Source organism: Ceratotherium simum, chromosome 12 (genome assembly GCF_057802395.1).
Source record: "Ceratotherium simum simum isolate JZ-2026a chromosome 12, ASM5780239v1, whole genome shotgun sequence".
In the NCBI taxonomy this organism is placed as follows: Eukaryota; Metazoa; Chordata; class Mammalia; order Perissodactyla; family Rhinocerotidae; genus Ceratotherium; species Ceratotherium simum.
Genome location: NC_141911.1, coordinates 42,082,456 through 42,100,473, shown reverse-complemented (window position 1 = coordinate 42,100,473; position 18,018 = coordinate 42,082,456). Strand labels below are relative to the sequence as shown.

At 37.2% G+C, this 18,018-nt stretch overlaps 1 protein-coding gene across 1 annotated transcript in view; it reads right to left on the bottom strand.

Annotated features, from left to right (window-relative positions):
• The window catches only part of INPP4B (inositol polyphosphate-4-phosphatase type II B), a 380,123-nt gene that overhangs the window by 158,842 nt on the left and 203,263 nt on the right, over positions 1-18,018 (bottom strand). The window contains exons 11-12 of the mRNA XM_087437582.1: positions 1,791-1,921; positions 1,314-1,418 (exon numbers count right to left, since the gene is read on the bottom strand). Coding sequence (XP_087293708.1) covers positions 1,314-1,418; positions 1,791-1,921 — 236 coding nt within the window. The remainder of the gene's footprint in view (positions 1-1,313; positions 1,419-1,790; positions 1,922-18,018) is intronic.

The following is an 18,018-nucleotide window of genomic DNA, read 5'->3' as shown; positions in this document are numbered from 1 at the left end:
GATTATAAAACTTCAGATGATTCTAAAGCAGAACAGGGATTTCATTTTAACTTTTTTAAAACCTGTAACCTCTATATTGTCAGAGTGGCTACAAAATAGGGTATTAGAAAGAGTCTGTAGAAGTATCTGTGTATGTTTGTATGTGTGTGTTGATACATTTATCATGAAGGATTTAATGATCTAAAGTAACTTTTGTCTCCCTAGAAGATAGGGACTAGTAGGATGACTAGTAGGATGACCATAGCATTTATCATTCAAACCCGGAGACTTGAGAGGGAAAGGAGGCGGAGGGCATCATTAACAATGATGTTGGACAACAGGCATAATATGGGACTTTTGCTGGTAAACAGAGGCAGATAATCAACCCAAATATGCATACAACTTGATATAGCAATAAGTTAAAGGAAAAGGGAGATGAGAAGAATATTTTAAAATACACTTTAATACAGAGAAAATTAAAATACAGAGAAATGGCAAGGAATTATGTAGAATGGCAATGAATTCAACACCATATTGTTCACTCTGGACCCTATTCAGGTATGTTTATAAAAATCCATATACTTTTTCCTTGAAAAACAGTTCTCACAACTGAGTACATCAAAATACTCTATCAGGGCCGGCCCGGTGGCTTAGCGGTTAAGTGCACGCGCTCCGCTGCTGGCGGCCCGGGTTCGGATCCCGGGCGTGCACCGACGCACCGCTTCTCCGGCCATGCTGAGGCCGTGTCCCACGTACAGCAACTAGAAGGATGTGCAGCTATGACATACAACTATCCGCTGGGGCTTTGGGGGAAAAAATAAATAAATAAAATCTTTAAAAAAAAAAAAAAAAAAAAAAAAAAATACTCTATCACTTTCTATCTGATAAACCCCCTTCTCATAGGGAAGGGGGTGATTCTGTTGATAGTCACCACTCAGTCAGAGAAACAGCATATGAGTCCAGCTTTGGGCTTTGGTTTATCAAGATAGGTTCAAAATGAACGCCTTATTTTTCCTTTTTCTTTTTTTCTAATCCAAACAGTAGCACCATTGGTAGCTATTAGCCATCACTGATACTACTTAAGGAGGCTAATACTCTTTTGCATATTCACCTGTAATTTAATTCAGGTGCCACAGTTACAAAGTATTGCCCAGAAACACAGCCACAAAAATATAATAGTTCATTTTGTAGTATTTAGGGTCATTATCAGCTTCAATTATTTCATCTCATCTTTACATAACAGCTAAAATTTTTAATTCTCTCAATAGTCAAGCTTTTAAAAGAATTATACACCAGCATAATTCATCCATTTTTAAAAGAATACTATTTCCTACCTTTCAAGTGAGGGCTGTGTACGTGCATTCTTTGCAGATGCAGATTTACTGGAACAAATTCCAATGTTCTCTCTCCTTTGTTGCTGCTTGATTTGAAAGAGGACCCTAGGTGAAAAAAACTGATTATTAATAAATTAATAAATGTGTGTGTGTGTACACGTATGTTGAAAAGTACATTTGACACAGGAAAATGTTACAAGAATTTCAGAAAGAAAAACATATACTGTATGGGTTGCTTTTCTTCTCAGAAATTCAATTTAAAAAAAAAATTTCTCAGTTATTCTTATAATAATATCATGAGGTAAAATAGTGCAATTCTTTCCTTGTTTTTAACACCAAGATGGTAGAGTTAGAATAAAGGTATTTTTTTTAAATCTTGGCTTTTCTATATCCATAACAACAATGTTTATTATTGTTTTCAAGTAACATGCGTGAAATGCAATTGAGTTTAAATATGTAAAGTGATTGTTTTCACACCTGTTTCCTTGCCAAGTTCTTTCAGAATTTCTTGGTACATTTTCACCATTCGATCACAGTGAGCAAGCACATTTTTCCGTAGATTGTCCCAGTGTGGAGAAAGCTCACCAAGTTCTTCTAGCTCCTGGTTTCTGTTAAGAATGGAAAAGAGGAGAAAACATTTATTTTGATCTTAAGTCTATAGACATGGGATACTTAATCAGTGTTGCCAAACTAGTAAGAAACTGATTCACCATCACTTTCAGGAAAGCTCTATGTGCTTATTAGAAAAAATATAATTTTAACACAAAGGAAGATATGAATAGTTTAGGTCATACAAACATTAAAAAGTCTATATATTGAAAAACAAAAAAAAATACAGATTAAAATGATTTTTTCACTGATAAAAATTTCACAAAGATGGCAAAGACTTACTATCCTTAACATATATAGAGACCATTCAGTTAAAAAACAAACACCAAAACTTCCATAGAAAAACAGCTAAGTTCTAGGCTTGATCATCCTAAATAAAATAATGTAGGAAGGGCTTTCTATGTCTGAAGGAAATGCAAGATATTCATGTAATCCAGTTTATATATAATATAGCTGTAAAATTTTTTTAAAGCCCATAAACGGTATGATCAGGTATGGTTATATTGGTCTCAGTTTATCTCAAAAGGACAATTTAAGTAAATATTGTATGCAAATGTTTTGTCCCTTCTTTATCAAAAGGAAGAGCTAATCACGCCATTTAGGTTTTAATTATTAACTTTTATCTAATTCTCTACCCTTTAGCCAAGTGAATTTAAATCATCAGAATGTCTTTTTAAATTATAATGATAAATAGTCAAGTAGGCTGCTTGGTTAGATCTCTTATTCATTTCTGTAACCTTTTACCAACAACATTTTCACGAGGCTAATTTAACCAGCCATAACGAAACTTCTTTGTTATTTTGGCTATGCAACGTGCTAAATACCAAGCTAATAAATTCAGAAGACGTAGAATCTTTAATGTCTTGTTAAATCCAAGAATAATGGATGGCGTGCAAAAATGTGACTTGCTTTCAAATGTTTGTAGCTGCCTTTGTTAGTTTTAATGGGAATGCAATGTAGTATTGCTGCATCTTTCATCGATATCTTTACAATTTTTGTGAATATTAATCTCATTCTCAACTTTTCCATAGTTTAGCTTTCATCACACAACATTCATGGGAGAAGAAGTAATTAATCAATAGACAATGAGAGCAAAGGAAGGTTATGACCAAAGAGGGGGTGGTGGTGGCAGGGAGAAGGTTGAAGAATTGGGGAGTCAAGACTTCTATGTGCACTCAAATGGCAGGGTATTCAAATTCAAGACAAAACAAGAACAACCAAAACAAAGAAATAATTCCAAAAGCTTGAGATATCCAAGTCTAGAAGAATCTAGGGCAATTAGGTCAAATCTGAGACAGATAGCAAGTGTGAGATATTAAATTAATACATAAGGTTTCAGGCTTTACTTCCAATATATAGCTATAATAGAAATATTAGTTAAGAAGTCCTATTTAATACTAATAGATGCACCATGGGTTTCCAATTTATGTTGTCTCTGAATTCTTATCAGAAAGAATAATTAAAAGAGAGGTGGTGAGAGAGGGAAGGAAGGCTGATAGCAAAGCCTCTGACTAAGTTATGGGATATTGGGGTGGGCACATCTCCTTTCCTAAGAGAAGCCTGGGGAAGTGTGGTCAGAAAAGTTTAGTGTTTTGTGGGAGTGACTTGAGATATGCTGGAAGCACTTCATAAACTGTGGCATAATATTTATTACCCTCCTCCAATATGTCAAAAATTATATACAGGGATACACAGATAAAACCTGGCATTCACTGCTTGCTTGTTCTAAGTGCTGGCACTGAAAAGCAACACATTCTGAAAGAGACAAACAATCGACATAAGGTTTCTTTGCACTGAAAAAAGTTCAAATATAGGGAAACTATAGAATAAAGGTGTAATAAAACAGAGCAGAGTAATGAAAAAGTTATAAAACAAAATGGGGCAGAGTAAGAGAGTAGTTATATGTTTTTAAAAAAAATGAAAGAAATTAATTACATTAATTCATTACAACAGATAAAAAGAGAAGATAATCAAGTGCACCAAATCAGTAAACCTTTCAATTGGGAAGGCTAGGGCTGTTTATACTATATTTTAATTTGTTACTCAGAGAACAAAAACTGGAGTTTAAGAGCCTTGCTTTGTATCTCAATCCAGGTTCTCTAGAAGAAAGATCTGAGACCAAGCAATCCTGGGTCAGCAAAAGGGAGGTAAGAAGAGAAGTGCTGCAGGGAAGAAGAGAAAGCAGACATAAAGCAGTACATTACTGAGTTGGGTAGAACTTCCCAAGAAAGCATGGCTGGTTACCTGGTCATGTGGAACAACTCTAGAAAAGTCATAAGGAACCATAGAACCTTGGAACTGTTTGTTAGATGGAAGAAGAGACATTTAATGTCAATTCCTTACCAGCTTCTATTCACTGGTAAAGACTCATCCTATGGGACATTAACTCCTCTGTATTTCTGGTTGTGTAATCTATCTCCTTTTGCGTGGCCACTGGGGAAGACATCCCAGTGGAGACAGAACTTCCTGGATCTTGTCTGGTAAGAATTAGGTGCCAGAACCACTCTGGATCTTTCCATGGTAGATGCCATTAGGGGCATGCTAATGCCTGGTCTTCGCCTTGGGGGAGGCTGATAACGCTGGTAGTGTTAGGAGATAAGATGAAAATGGTGGCAATACCTGGGGCTCTCCATTAAGAAGGGGTCAAAACTTGAAGAGAGGTTAGGATTGAGCCAGTATAGAAAAGCACATAGACTTGGCCCAGCACAGGCAAACCCTTGAACAACATGTACTTGCATCATTTTCTGATATCCAGGTAGCATATAAAACAGCATTCTCATATCTTCCCTAAGAGGGAAGTTCAAGTACAATCCTTCAAAGTGATGGCCAGTTACAATTCCCCAAAGACTTAAAGAGAGGTAGTAAAGCAAGTTACTATATGCAATACTCTAGCTGATCCTTGAGGCCTTCATTGATATTCATTACCAATCTTCTCTACCACTCATTCCAGAGTTCCCTCCTATTACACCAGCACTTCAGCTGGTCTGGGTTGCTGCCTTGTGAGGTAACTAAAACCTTAATCCCAAGGGATTAGGCCCCTAATTTCCTTGCCCTCATGTACTCTTGGTTGTTGCAATTTCCCATTCACCTCTGGGCATGGAGCACATCTAAGTTCCAGACATATTTCTCTTTGCTCAGATTGTGAAGCAGAAGCCCTATTTCCCCATGAGGATTAGTACAGTATCTCTTACTATTCTTGCTGGTCCACTGTAGTGAGAAATGCATGGTAACCAGATCGCATGCAGAACCAATCACAGCTTCCAGTTAAGTGGGACTCTTTATGGGTCCCTTGACAGAATTGCCTCTACCCATGCCCCAAGAACCAGGATTCTAACTGGAAAAGTCTAAGGTTGTAGGGAAAGGAAGCACAAATCCACTAATGGGGCACTGTGATTGATTGCAAGAAGGGCCCACCCTTTGTCCCAGAGCTGTGTATGCTAGCTATGGTGGGCACAATATCCTATATCAGCTGTTGGTTCAGCACATAAACTTCATTCTGAAGGACAGTACCCCAATCCTAAGGTTTTGTCCCCCTAAACTGGTGCCTTAGGTGAGTCTTTCATGATTAATATTATTCCACTGTTCTATCAGGTCTGTAGCTTTTGGGTGGTGGAGCATGAAGTGAATACAAGCTCATTGTTGCACCTCCTTTGATGTGGCAAGTGTCCTTTGGTAGGAGCAACGTTATGTGGGACACCATATCATTGGATCAGGCATTCTGTAAGCCATCAGATATTGGGTGTCAGCAGTGTGAGCAGGAACGGCAAACACATAATCAGACCATGTTTCACCTACTTAAGATGAATTGCTGCCCTCTCCAAGGTCAAAGGGATCCAACTTAATTGATCTGCCACCAAATAGCTGTTGGGTCTCCTCCAAGGAATGGTGCCATATTAGCGCCCATTGTCAGTCTATTTCTGGCATTTAACATTTAGCAGTAAGAGTAGCTACATCAGCCTTGGAGAAGGAGGCCATGTGCTTGGGTCCATGCATAGTCCCCGTGTCTGCCACCAAGGCCATTCTCTTCATGGGTCTATTGCATAAACCCTGGGGTATCTGAGAAAGGAGTCTGGCTAATATCCACACGCAGGTGATAACATCCATCTGGTTATACTCCTCTGTAGTATTTGCTTTCTGATAGGCGTGGTTCTGAGGCATAAAGGCACTTTGTGCTCACTCTTATAAGCCCATCCACATACCCCTTTGCCCAGACTCCTTGTATCCAATCTTCTAGTCTTATTTTTTCCAGGCCCTTGAAGCCATTCACTCTGCCAATACTTAATGTATATCCTTAGCTCAGGCCATTCATTTAGAGGAAGCTCTAAATGAATAACAATTATACTGTTCTGCAGATCTGCTCACTGGCTGGATTCCCTCACTATTGACCTTAAGTTCTATCTAACACACCAGGCCAACCCATCTTTATAAGAGTTTGAGTTCTTTCCTCCTCCATGAGTTAGTCATATGAAAACTCCCACGTAGGCGTGAGATGAGAGACAAGCATCATGCAATAGAGGTACCGACAAGAGGTCAATTACTTGAGACTCTGCGACATCTCTTCATGATATATGCTCGTACTTTCTGGATCTGCTTGAGTCCAATTCCAAATGTATCACTCCCATCTAACAATATATTACTCCTACACCACACAGTGGGCTCAAATCAACACCCAGTATGTAATGGGCAGCTCCAGTCTCAGAGTCACTTTATGTCCCATCATCAGGGTTTCAATCTCTACTAGTGCCCAGTATCATACCAGGGGCTGTTCTTCAAATGAAAAGTAGCTCCCTGATGCAGGATGCACCTGCACATTCCAGAACTCTAAAGGTCTGCATTGAAACTTTCTTACTAGAATTGCCAAAGGCTCCACACAGAAGCACTGTTTCTCATCATAGATACTTTCAGGCCCCTTGGATCTCCTTGGTCATGTACCCAAGGGCTCGCAACACAGTTGGGATCTTTTGCAGTGTCCCTCCTCCCTTTGACACATATGTATATAATATGTAGGAGATAATTAGTGGCTGGTTAAACACTAGACAAAAAGTCTTAAGGATATGTACATCACAAATATGTTTCAAAAGCACAACAATTATCTATGTGCATAGATGAAAAAGGTCTTTTTGTGTATGTATATGTATGTGTTATATTACTGATTTCTCCCATTATTTGCCATTGTACCACCATATTTTAGAAGTGAAGCAATCACATGTGCCAGTTTATACCTGTTATTCCAGTGTAATATCAGTACCTCCTTCATTCTCAAAATATCCTATTAGATTATCCAAGTTATGGGATACCAGAAGTAATATGTCCTTTTTGATACAAAGAAAACAACAAACATACACACAGAATGTGACAGTTGGAAGGAAGTTCAGAGAATCCTTTGAAACCTCTTGTTTCACAGATAGAGACATCTAAATGAAACTGCTTGTTCGTCTCAGAGTCACTAGAATACCGTAAGGCTTTTAGACTACAATCCCCACGTCCACTCTTTCCTCACTCCATATAATCCTCTACTTTAAAACAAAGAAACACAAAACAAACAAACAAAATAAAAAACAAAAATCAGAGTGCCTTGTTTATTGAAGGTACTTAATGAACATATGTTGAGTGAGTGGGGTTTAGTATTTAGGCTGTTGACTTCTAGAACTACAATGTCATGTACTTTTTTTTTTTTTTTGGTGAGGAAGGTCAGCCCTGAGCTAACATCCATGCCAATCCTCCTCCTTTTGCTGAGGAAGACCAGCCCTGAGCTAACATCTATTGCCAATCCTCCTTTTTTTTTTTTTTCCTTTTTCTCCCCAAAGCCCCAGTAGATACTTGTATGTGATAGTTGCACATCCTTCCAGTTGTTGTATGTGGGACGCCGCCTCAGCATGGCCAGACAAGCAGTGCATTGGTGCGCGCCCTGGATCCGAACCCAGGCCGCCAGCAGCAGAGCGCACGCACTTAACCGCTAAGCCACGGGGCCTGCCCCATTGTCATGTACTTTTAAAATTAACCTGAACACAGGATAAGTTATAATTTGGGATTTCTACTTCTGAATCTTTTAGTAGGAATGGCACAGCTACTAGGTATATAGTGCATGGTAACTGATATTCTCCAAAATATGTTCAAGTGCATATTTGTGCCCAGTATTATGAGACCCATAATAGGACCCCTGCAGTCCAGTGTCTATGTGTTGCCATATTTATCTAAATAGCCATCTTGCCATCAATGTTCTAATTCAATAGTCAACACATCTTCACTAAGCCTTTGGTGTCAATGGCAAAGGAGATGAGCCATGTAAATGCATTTTTAATCCATAGCAAAATATTTTTTAAAACACTCCCTCCCCATCTATGAACATTCTCATTTTACTCACAGTAACAACAGCTTCTGCTTTCAAAAGCTGTCTCCTTCAATTGTTACCTTACAACGTTAACAACAAAATTTTCTTTCTGGAAAATCCACTGCCCTGCTAAACATATACAATCTCATATGAATTCATTACTTTACTCTCACTAGAGTTCTATCTCTAAAATAAATCTTCTAGCCTGTCTCCAACTGCTTCCAATTCTCCAAGACTCCAACAGGTAGACACAAAAAGTTGAGAAGAAAAGACTGAATATTCAAATATTAATAAGCTAAGGCTTTTTACACATTAAAACATTTATTGGCACTTACTGCCATCCACCCCCTTTTGCTCCGCTACCTACAAAAATAAAAGGCAAATCACGTAAAATAAATCTCCAAAGGAGACAGGTGACTGCTAAGGCCTACTTGAGAAATATCTAGTGCTCTATGGATCTTAGCATTCCAACTATAAAGGATGACATCCTTGATATTTGATGAAATATTCATACAGATCTCTGGAAATAACCTTATGATGCACTTTTTTGTCTATATGGCTTGTTTTGTCTTACTTTATTTAAATATTTCAAAAATACATGCTTTTCCTTTTCAGTAAAATTGCAAGTTCTTGGAGGTCGTTATGATCCTCTGAACTTTCCATAATGGAACAGACTACTAAATATATAACATGTTTGAAACATAGATTATTGAATAACATGAAGAGAAAATGAGATTTAAAAAAAACCCAAACCAAACAACTCTGCGAAGAATGAAGAGAAATAATTGAACAAAAACTAGTCACAGGGAACTGGAAGACAAATAGCCAAACCTGCTTTAAAGTTTTTACATATAATGCATAAAACAGTGGCAAGAATATTAAATAGGTAAACGGTTTTTAAATTTCATTCCTTATACCCCTGGGGCTTTTGTGGCGAGGACAGGGGAGGGTGTTGGACAAAAGGGAAGCCAGTATGTGGACAGACACGAGACCCTTTTCCTTATTCCAGCCACGCACCAGTTCCAACTGAATCTCTTTTATTAATATTGGAATTCCATGTACCGTTCTATTTCGGAAAAAAAAAGTTTCTGCTGCTAAAAAAATAAAACTAGGTTTAAGACCACCAAAATAGAACAAAGTTAAAAGAGGAGAAAGTTTAGCTTCTACTTAAAGGTGCCACTTAAAACATAGTTTTAAAGCCTACTGATGATGTATTCAAGGGGAGAATGCTAACACGGGGAAAGTTTGTTCTGAGCCTGTGAGTGGCAGAATCCTGTCTCCTTTCCTCTTTGTGTCCTACCATAGTCCTTGGTCCATGGGAAGTGCTCAATATAGTCTTGTTGATTGACTGAATGAAAGGTTTGCTTGCAGATTGTTATTCTTAGATTTTCCTGATATTTGAGGTCAAGTCAGAATATAAACTAACCCCAAAGTAGAACACTGCACTCTGCCCCAGTTAAAATGGCTAAATACAATAGATAAATGAGCCATTGTTGAGTCTTCTAACCTTTTATGATGTGGGTCTGTAACCCTGGGTTGGTCAAGTCTTCTTAAGGGATAGGGAAAAATTTGAAAATCTTTCTTCATATGGCATTTCTTACTGTGATGGTTAATATTATCTGTCAACTTGGCTGGACCACAAGGTGTCCAGATATTCGGTCAAATGTTACTGTAGATGTTTCCAGGAGGCTGTTTTTGGATAAGATTAACATTTGAATGTGTAAACTGAGTAAAGCAGATTGCCCTCTCTAATTTGGGTGGGCCTCATCCAATTGGCTGAAGGCCTGAATAGAACAAGAAGGCTGACCCTCCCCTGAGTAAGAGAGAATTCCTCCTGACAGACTGACTTGGAACTGGGACACTGGCTTTTTCCTGCCTTTGGACTCAAACTGCAACACTGGCTTTTTCCTGCCTTTGGACTCAAACTGCAACACTGGCTTTTCCTGGGACTCCAGCTTGCAGACTCACCCTGAAGATTTTAGAACTTGTCATCCACCATAATTTCATGAGCCAATTCCTTATAATAAATCTCTCTCTCTCTCTCTCTCTCTATATATATATATATATACACACACATCCTATTAGTTCTGTTTCTCTGGAGAACCCTGACTAATATACTACCTATACAGGGATTCCATCAAAGATTTCACTCTGCTTAGTACAAAAGAAGTTGAGGGAGAGAGGACGGGATGGAAACATGTAGAATATATTTTTAGGCTCTTTCACGGCATTTTGTCTCTCCCACCACGTTTTACAAACACTTTGCTGACTTCTTCAAAAGAAAAATGACCATAGAGATGCTTAGCTTGTCTAATGGACATGCACAAGAAATCTCTCTAGTTCTGAGGCCAGAGCTCCACATGTGAACACCTATTTTATAAGTGTGAACCTAACATAATAAACTTTAAAAATCTGGGTATGTAAATTAAAAAATTCCTGAAATTATGAGAAGTAATTATTATAATAAACAGTACCTGAGAATAACAGTTAATTCACTTACAAGAATGTAGTAAGACCAAATAGCCTGATAAAAATTTATATACCAAAGGCTATGGCCCAGTAAGAAAGACATTAAAATGTTATTTGAAATTGTTATTATCTAAGTAAATAGAAATATTTTCCCACAATGAGCCGTACAATACCATTTTGTAGAATAAAAATAGCTATACAATTTAAATAGAGCCTTTTGGTAGTTATCACACACTAAAACTACACGTGGGTGTACACGGGTAGAAAGTTTAATGGCCAAGTTGCTTTCATTCATTAAGTAAAATTAGACCTTAAATCAAACCCAAAAGAAGTCATAAAAAAATTTACCCATTAGGAAAAAAAATTAAATACTAAATAGTCAATGAAGAATAGACTACATAAAAGACTGGTAGGTGGCTTCAATTTCACAAAGTGGTTAGGTGATACCATAAAACTCAACAAAGTTCAACCAGATGTCAAGTTTCACTGTATTTTCAACCCACAATTCAAACTGTCTGTGCTTTAACCCATACAGGGATAAAAACTGCATCCATAAATCACAGGCTTTTTTTTTTTAAATGCATTTTTTTAAATGACAATGTGGTTAATGTTGCAACTCATGAACCACAATTTCATTGAAAAATGACTGGATATTCTGTGTGGTCATGCACTCTGATTTTTACTTGAAATTAAAGTAAGTGGTTGTTGTACTGTACACCCAAGAAGTTATACGTAAAGACCAAGAATTGGAACACAGTAACCACAGGATTTAGCTGTAATCACAGAAGCTATTTGTATCTGATATACAGATAGATTCTATAATTTAATTTAAGGTAACGGCATTAGAAACAAATGAGGAATAATAAGCATGTCTTCTTTCATCCTAAGAATCTATTTGCTGTTCTTGATAAAGGTGATTAGGTGTTTATTTACTTCTAAATAATGTCTTATTTAACCTTTGAAATTTGTTTTAAAGTTATCAAACATGGGCAACATCTATTTTTTTAATATCTTAAAGCTCAGTGTTCCACCTATGTTTAAAATGGTGGCACATTATGTGAAGTTTCTCCTAAATCCACACATATTAATTCCATGCCTTTTCATTCTGGGTAGCCGTGAAAATTACTAACGGAAAGGCTGGTAACGCAAGAAAGTGTGCTAGCACTCTCTTCACTTTTTCATTATTCCTGCCCATACGTCTAGAAATTGTAAACATTTATGGATATTTTCCCTTTCAATTCCCACCCCTGGACCTGTAGTGTGGATGCCACCTACTTAAGTTTCATAAGTAAATGGAATTCAAGAGGCCCCACAAAATGCTTGGCAGTAGGGGTCTTTGGTGGACACCATAAGGTTTTCCAGGTACTTAAGGTTATTTTTGTATAGAATTTTTTTTTTTTTTCAAAACAATCCTCAGAGATAATTGTTCCAGAGCTGGACTGAGCAAAATTAAAATTTCAGTCACACTGAAACAGGCACATTTCAAGTGTTCAGTAGTCACATAGCTATCATATTAGACAGTGCAGTATAGAACATTTCTGTCATCCTGGAAAGTTCTATTAAAAAACATTACTCTACACAAATGAGAAGAATGTAACTGAGGAGTAAAGTGACTTGTTCAATGCCATATTGCTAGTAAGTTGCAGAATCAAGACTTGCACTCAGGTCTTGTGACTACAAATCTTGTTCTCTTTTTTATTCTAATTCCTGGTGAGTATGGTTTCTCCTAAGGAAGTACCCCTGAATAGGAGGACAAGATTGGAATCATCCATTTGAAGGACTCATATCTGAATGTAAGTTATACCCAGGTCAACAGAGAGCTGGTTCAAAGATTTTGCTCAAGTGTGCACTTACCAGACAGCCTTGGCTACTCTAATTGCCAGAATGTCAAACAAGAAAACAAAATTCTTACTTATTTTCTATTCATTTAACAAATATTTATGTAGTGTTTATTATACTTATTTATGCCAGGCACTGTAATAAGAACTTTACAAATATTCACCCATTCAATATGCATAATAGCCCATTGAAGTAGGTATTATTATTATCATCCTCATTTTACAAATGAGGAAATTGAGACTCAGAGAAATTAAGCAATTTACCCAAGGTCACCCAAACAGTGAATAGCAGGGTTGGGATTAAGCCCAGGAGGTTTGTCTTTTGTGTCCATCCTTTCAACTACTATGCTAGGTGGACTCTCCATTAGAAATATAACACAATCTCATTCCCACTAGAAATTACAGCACAGAACATATACAGTCATGTGTTGCTTAACAACAGGGATACCTTCTGAGAAATGCATCATTAGGCAATTTTGTCATTGTGTGAACATCATAGAGTGTACTTACACAAACCTATATGGTCTAGCCTACTACTCACCTAGGCAATATGGTACTAATCTTATGGGACCACCATTGTATATGTGGTCCATCATTGACCGAACCGTTGTTATGTGGTGCATGACTATATTTTGATACTATCAATTTGGGAAAAAAACCGAAAAACACTTCTAATATTTGCCTACAAGGGTAAAGCAGAAAGCATGATGTCAGCCTTCTCATTCTCCACAATAAATTCCAATGGGCAGGAAGAAAGGAGGGTTGCATGTTACTATAGCTTTTCTTTTTTTAAATTATAGATGCCCTTGCTGGTTATCCTACATCAGTGCTGTCCAGTAGAACTCTCTGTGATGATGGAAATGTTCTATAGCTGTGCTATTTAATATAATGGCTACTAGCCATATGTGGCTATTGAGCAGTTAAAATGTGACTAAGGTGACTGAGGAAGTAAATTTTTAATTTCAATAAATTTTAACTTAAGTTAACATAGCCACATGGACCAAGTAGCTACCATATTGGATAGCACAGACCTAGATAGGTTAACTAAGAGCCAAAGAAGGCTCCTTTTTTTCTACTAAACCTAGTGCTCACCCATATTTCCTACATTAATGAATTATACTTATCTATTCAGTTTTGCAGGTCAGAATGCTTGAGTCATCCTGAACACCTTACCTCCAGATGTAATCTATCACCAAGTCCTGTAAATTTTAGCTCCTTAAAACATCTCAAATGTGTGTACAGCTCTCCATTTCCCCCATCAGCACCCTGGTCTAAGCCAGCATCATTATTAGCCTAGGCAACCACAATATCCACTAAATTGATTTATCCCTCCGCACTTGCCTCCCTTTTCCTAAATGTAATCATGTCATTCTCTACTAACAATTTCAGTTGTTCTGAAGAAAAGGATTCCATTACTGAGTGTTTATTATATGCCAGGTATTATGCTAGAGTCCAGGAAGAGTACAACAAGAAAATTGATAAGTTCTTCCTTTTCTGTGGCTCAGAAGGCCCTAACTAATCTGAAGCATGACAATCATTCCAAAATCACTGTCTCAGCGCCAAACATACCAGTTTGTGGGAGAAGACATGCCCAGCCTGCTTTTCTGCCCACTGGGAATTTGTGGTACCATATAGTGAACATGTCTATGAGGTGTGCTAGGTTAGTAAGCTAAAGGAGATTAAAATAAATTTCAGACTCAGTTTTCTATCTGAAACATTATCAACATTCAGCTGAGATGAAAAACAACAACAATACTAGCTCTGGTATATTGAGTGTCTACTGTATACATGATTCTTTACGTAGATGGTGAGTGGTTTCCACATATTAAAGGCCTATGTATGTATGTACCAATGATTTTTCATCAACAGCTCATTTTTTTTTGGTGAGGAAGATGGTCCCTGAGCTAACATCTGTGCCAGTCATCCTCTATTTTGTATATGGGATGCTGCCACAGCATGGTTTGATGAGCAGTGTGTAGGTCTGTGCCTGGGATCCAAATCCACTAACCCTGGGTTGCCAAAGCGGAGCATGCGGACTTAATCACTATGCCACTGGGCCCGTCCTGATAGATAGCTCATTTTAAATCTCACAATAACCATGTGCATTTATTACTTAATCCCTTCTTTACAGTTGAGGAAACTGAAATTAGAGCAGTGAGATAAATTGTGCCATGTCACACAGCTATCAAGGGGAACTGGAGGAAGCCAGGTTTCAAATCCAGAGCTGCACTTAACACACACGCACACACAACAACAAAACAAGACTCTAGAGTCTCCTGATTGCTCATTTAATTACTACAGTAGCCTTGAAACATAAATGATAACGTTATTACCTAAAAAAATCTGGAAATTGAGAGATTAAGTAATTTTGTGCAAGTTATAAGTACGTATCAAAGTGGCAGATATAGGTTTTAAACTAAGGTCCATAACGATTCCAATTCTGTGCTTTTATCTTTACAACACACTCCCCTACTCAATCCATTTTAAATAAAGAATCTTGGCACAATAGAAAAAAATGTGCTTCTAAATGAGTTTTGCCTTATTCGTTCCTGTGGGGATATTGTAATACCCAAACAGCAAAATAAAACACATATTTCTATTACCAGCTTGACAATACTAAGCGCTCTACAGGACTCTCATTAAATGATACCAAGAATCCATAATGATGAACTTAATGGCACACAGCATCTGCCCTCAATACTAGGAGTTAGTAGGACAAATGCACTTTCCATGATAAATAACATACCACACGGTATTCCAACTGTGCATCAACATTACATGAAGAAAAATGAACAGAGGAAACAACACTAATCAGGTATGAATCAACAGTGGGGTCCTGATGTGATTTTTTTTAAAAGATGTGTGTTTTTTTGTTTTGTTTTTGAGGAAGATTGGCCCTGAGCTAACATCTGTTGCCAATCTTCCTCTTTTTCTTTTTTCTCCCCAAAGCCCCAGTACATAGCTATATATCCCAGTTGTAAGTTGTTCTAGTTCTTCTATGTGGTACGCCGCCTCAGCATGGCTTGATGAGCGGTGAGTAGGTCCACGCCCCAGATCCAAACTGGCAAATCCTGGGCCACCGAAGCAGAACACGTGAACTTAATCGCTATGCCACTGCGCCAGCCCCCTGATGTGATATTTTTAATGCATTGCTTTTGGATCTTTAGGACCTAAGATTTTTCCTCAGAGAGAGCAACCAAGAGAGACAGAGAAAAAAACAGAAAGAGAAAGTGGAAGAGACAGAATACTATAAAAACATCAATGAGATTCATCAGTTTGAGGTTTATTTGATATATATTTATATATGAGATTATATATGAGATCTAAATAGAATAGCTGGTTCTCTATTACTTTTCCTATTAATCAATGTTTCATTAAGGTCAGTAAAAAATTTCAGTGTGCTTTAATTTTATCCAAGATGAGCTGATAGACATCTCAAAAGGCATATGCTTTAGCCATGCCAAAATAAACAAGGCATAAGACGAGGCTGGAGAAGTAGGTAGACATGAGATCCCACTTGCATTGTAGGCCATGTGAAAGGAAAATCTTGTCTAGTGGTAAATAAGTTTTGAAAAAAGTAGACAAATTATATTTTAGAATGTCAAACGATGTTAAATGGACAGGCTGGTGCACTACATTGCAAAATCTTACTGTACGTCTTTTTGTATAGTGAGGATGTTTTTGAAATAGAATTTACCTGAATATATTTTAGTTCTAGTTTATAATTGCTAATATATACTTTTAAAAAGGCACTCTTGTAATACTATAAGTTTGAAATAAAACGAACCTTTTTTTTTTTTTGGTGAGGAAGATTGTCACTAAGCTAACATCTGTGCCAATCCTCCTCTATTTTGTATGTGGGACGCCACCACAGCACAGCATGATGAGCGGTGCGTAGGTCCACACTTGGGATCTGAACCCGCAGACCCGAGGCTGCCAAAGAGGAGTGTGCAAACCCAACCACTACACCACTGGGCTGGCCTCTCCATTTTTTTTTTTTTGATAGTCACAAAATGCTTTAAGATAAGGTGCAAGGTCACAAAATTAAATATCTTCTGCATTTCTCTCAAAATAGATATAGTGCTTAGAAACGCAGTTTAACAACATTTGATAATATGTAAGTAAACATGTAGAACATGTTTCTGAAACATATATCTCTGTGTAGCAACTAGGCTTTCAACCTGGGATTTCAAAATATCTTACTGACCATCTTTTTCTTATATGAGAATACACTATGTTCAAGAAATAGATTTAAGATACACACATATATCTATGTATATACACTTATAGTTCTATTTATAATACAGCTCTAAAAATATAGAATACAGAATATTTGAAATACATATGAGTGGAACAAAAGTGTTTCTCTTCATTGATATAAAATATTTTATCACCATGAATTTAGTATATGTACAACGTTTACAAACACTATTATCTAAGACAAAGCATGAACATTCACTCAAAGAAGTGATAATAAAACTTTTATTTAAAGTTTATATGTCTCAAACTCTATCACCTTTTTCCCTACTAAAGTATTTCAGTTTGGACTTTTTATATTTTATTTACAGGATTGTTTCTCTGCATGATACACACAAATATTTATATGTTTTATATAAAACTGAAGAGAGACTTATACTGTTATAAAATATTCTTATCCTTTCCTCTAAACTCCCAACAGTATATGCCAGCAAGTTTCCCTTTTTCCCCATCCCTGGGATCAATGAAGAAAAATAAGTCTAGGGAAGAAATGAAGCAGGAGGAAAAGAGAAAAATATATGATATAAATCAAACTAATTTTTTCTTGGGGAGTTTTATGGACCACAAGGTTCATTTTCACTGAAATCCTTCATTTCTTTAAAACTTTTTGTACCACATTAAGTTTTCAGACATCATTTTATAGTGTAGAAATGTATACTTTTTTGATAAAGCCAAACACTATATGGCCTCAGAGCCTCCCATCTAAACATCCACACGTGCACACCATGGTTGACTACTGCATCTGTGGCTGTCATGGAGCTTCAACGCTATAGGTAACATCATTTTGTCTAGTAACTAACATATTTCAGTGCAGACTGAGCCATAGCAAACCTTTGAAGTAGTACAAAATCTGAAGAAAATATTCACCATAACCAAAATATGTGGCAACACTAAAACAAACTACAAAAATTTTATAGGTGGTAGTTTGGCAAGACCTACATAACCTGCATGCAACCCGAATTGAAGGACTGTAAAGCTTGAAGCATTATAACCACACGCAAAGACGCACATACACGCACACACACACAAACACACACGCGCACACACTTTCTATGTATTTAGGATCTCTGAGCTGTCTTCCATGTGTCACTCTCCTTTTCCTTTCATTATAATAACTCCATAATAAACCCGTTGCTATTCCTCCCATCCTTCAAGCATGCTAGATCAACGGACTGGTCTGCTTTACAATACTAAATCCCTT